The sequence below is a fragment of the Aptenodytes forsteri genome, unplaced genomic scaffold, assembly GCF_000699145.1.
Source record: "Aptenodytes forsteri isolate BGI_AS27 unplaced genomic scaffold, ASM69914v1 Scaffold82, whole genome shotgun sequence".
NCBI lineage: Eukaryota > Metazoa > Chordata > Aves > Sphenisciformes > Spheniscidae > Aptenodytes > Aptenodytes forsteri.
The window spans coordinates 9,206,911-9,208,094 of NW_008795490.1; the positions used below are offsets into that span (position 1 = coordinate 9,206,911).

The 1,184-nt window shown below is 58.7% G+C and overlaps 1 protein-coding gene across 1 annotated transcript in view; it reads left to right on the forward strand.

Annotated features, from left to right (window-relative positions):
- The first annotated feature begins 673 nt into the window (after positions 1 to 673).
- Positions 674 to 1,184, forward strand: part of OLIG3 (oligodendrocyte transcription factor 3) — a 42,105-nt gene continuing 41,594 nt past the window's right edge. Inside the window, exon 1 of the mRNA XM_019472628.1 lies at positions 674 to 1,180. Within this exon, the coding sequence (XP_019328173.1) occupies positions 674 to 1,180 (507 nt within the window). The remainder of the gene's footprint in view (positions 1,181 to 1,184) is intronic.

Consider the following 1,184-nt stretch of genomic DNA (forward strand, 5'->3'; position numbering starts at 1 on the left):
GGGGGGACTTCCCCGGGCTGCTCCTGCCCGCTGCCGCCCGCGGCCGGGGTTTCCTCGCCGGCCCCGAGCAGGCGCGCAGCCCCCCGCAGCCCCTCGCCTCCCTACTGGAGACGGGATGCGGTTTTATATTGGAAATGAGGGGCAGGGGGAGGAGATGGCGCGCACACGGAGCGATGAGTGTGCGGTGTCAATCAGAGGGGTTTTGTGTCTCCTTGACTCCTGATGGTCCGTGGCTGAGGTGTCCCGGGTGGCACCACAATGAATATGAATAGGGGTCCTTGCTAAATGGGACAGTCAAAGCGCACCGCCCTGAATAATGGCACGTCATCCTAACTAGACCATTATACATAGGAGGGCTCCTTTTGTCTCTGCTCTCTGCTGCAGCTCTATAAAAGCCCCTCTTTCTCAGGCTGAGGTTAGTCCAAGCATACACTAACTAGCCATCCTGTAAACTGGCCGAGTAACCGGGGGAGAGAGAGAGGGGAGAGACTGGTGAGAGAGGGGGCTGAGGGGCTTTTTTCCTCCTCCTCCAGCATTTCCAGCCCTTCGCTGGCAGAGCCTGCCGTCCGTTTATCTCTTTTTCGTTCCGTTTTCGTTGCTTTTCGAAGGAGAGTTGTCTTGTTCCGCCACCTCCAGAGCAAGGAAGAGTTTCTTGCTCAGAAGCCCGAATACAATGAATTCTGACTCCAGCTCTGTCTCCAGCAGAGCTTCCTCGCCAGACATGGATGAGATGTACCTGAGAGACCACCACCACCACCACCACCATCACCACCACCAGGACAGCCGGCTCAACTCCGTCTCCTCCACCCAGAACGACCTGGTGCAGAAGATGTCCGGGGAAGGCCTCTCCAGGAACGGCTCCAAGGCCGGAGGGGAAGGCAGCAAGTACAAAATCAAGAAGCAGCTCTCGGAGCAGGACCTGCAGCAGCTGCGGCTGAAGATCAACGGCCGGGAGCGTAAGAGGATGCACGACCTCAACCTCGCCATGGACGGGTTGCGGGAGGTGATGCCCTACGCCCACGGACCTTCCGTGAGAAAACTCTCCAAAATCGCCACCCTCCTGCTAGCCAGAAACTATATCCTGATGCTCACCAGCTCCCTGGAGGAGATGAAGAGGCTGGTGGGGGAAATCTACGGGGGGCACCACTCGGCCTTTCACTGCGGCACGGTGGGACACTCCGCCG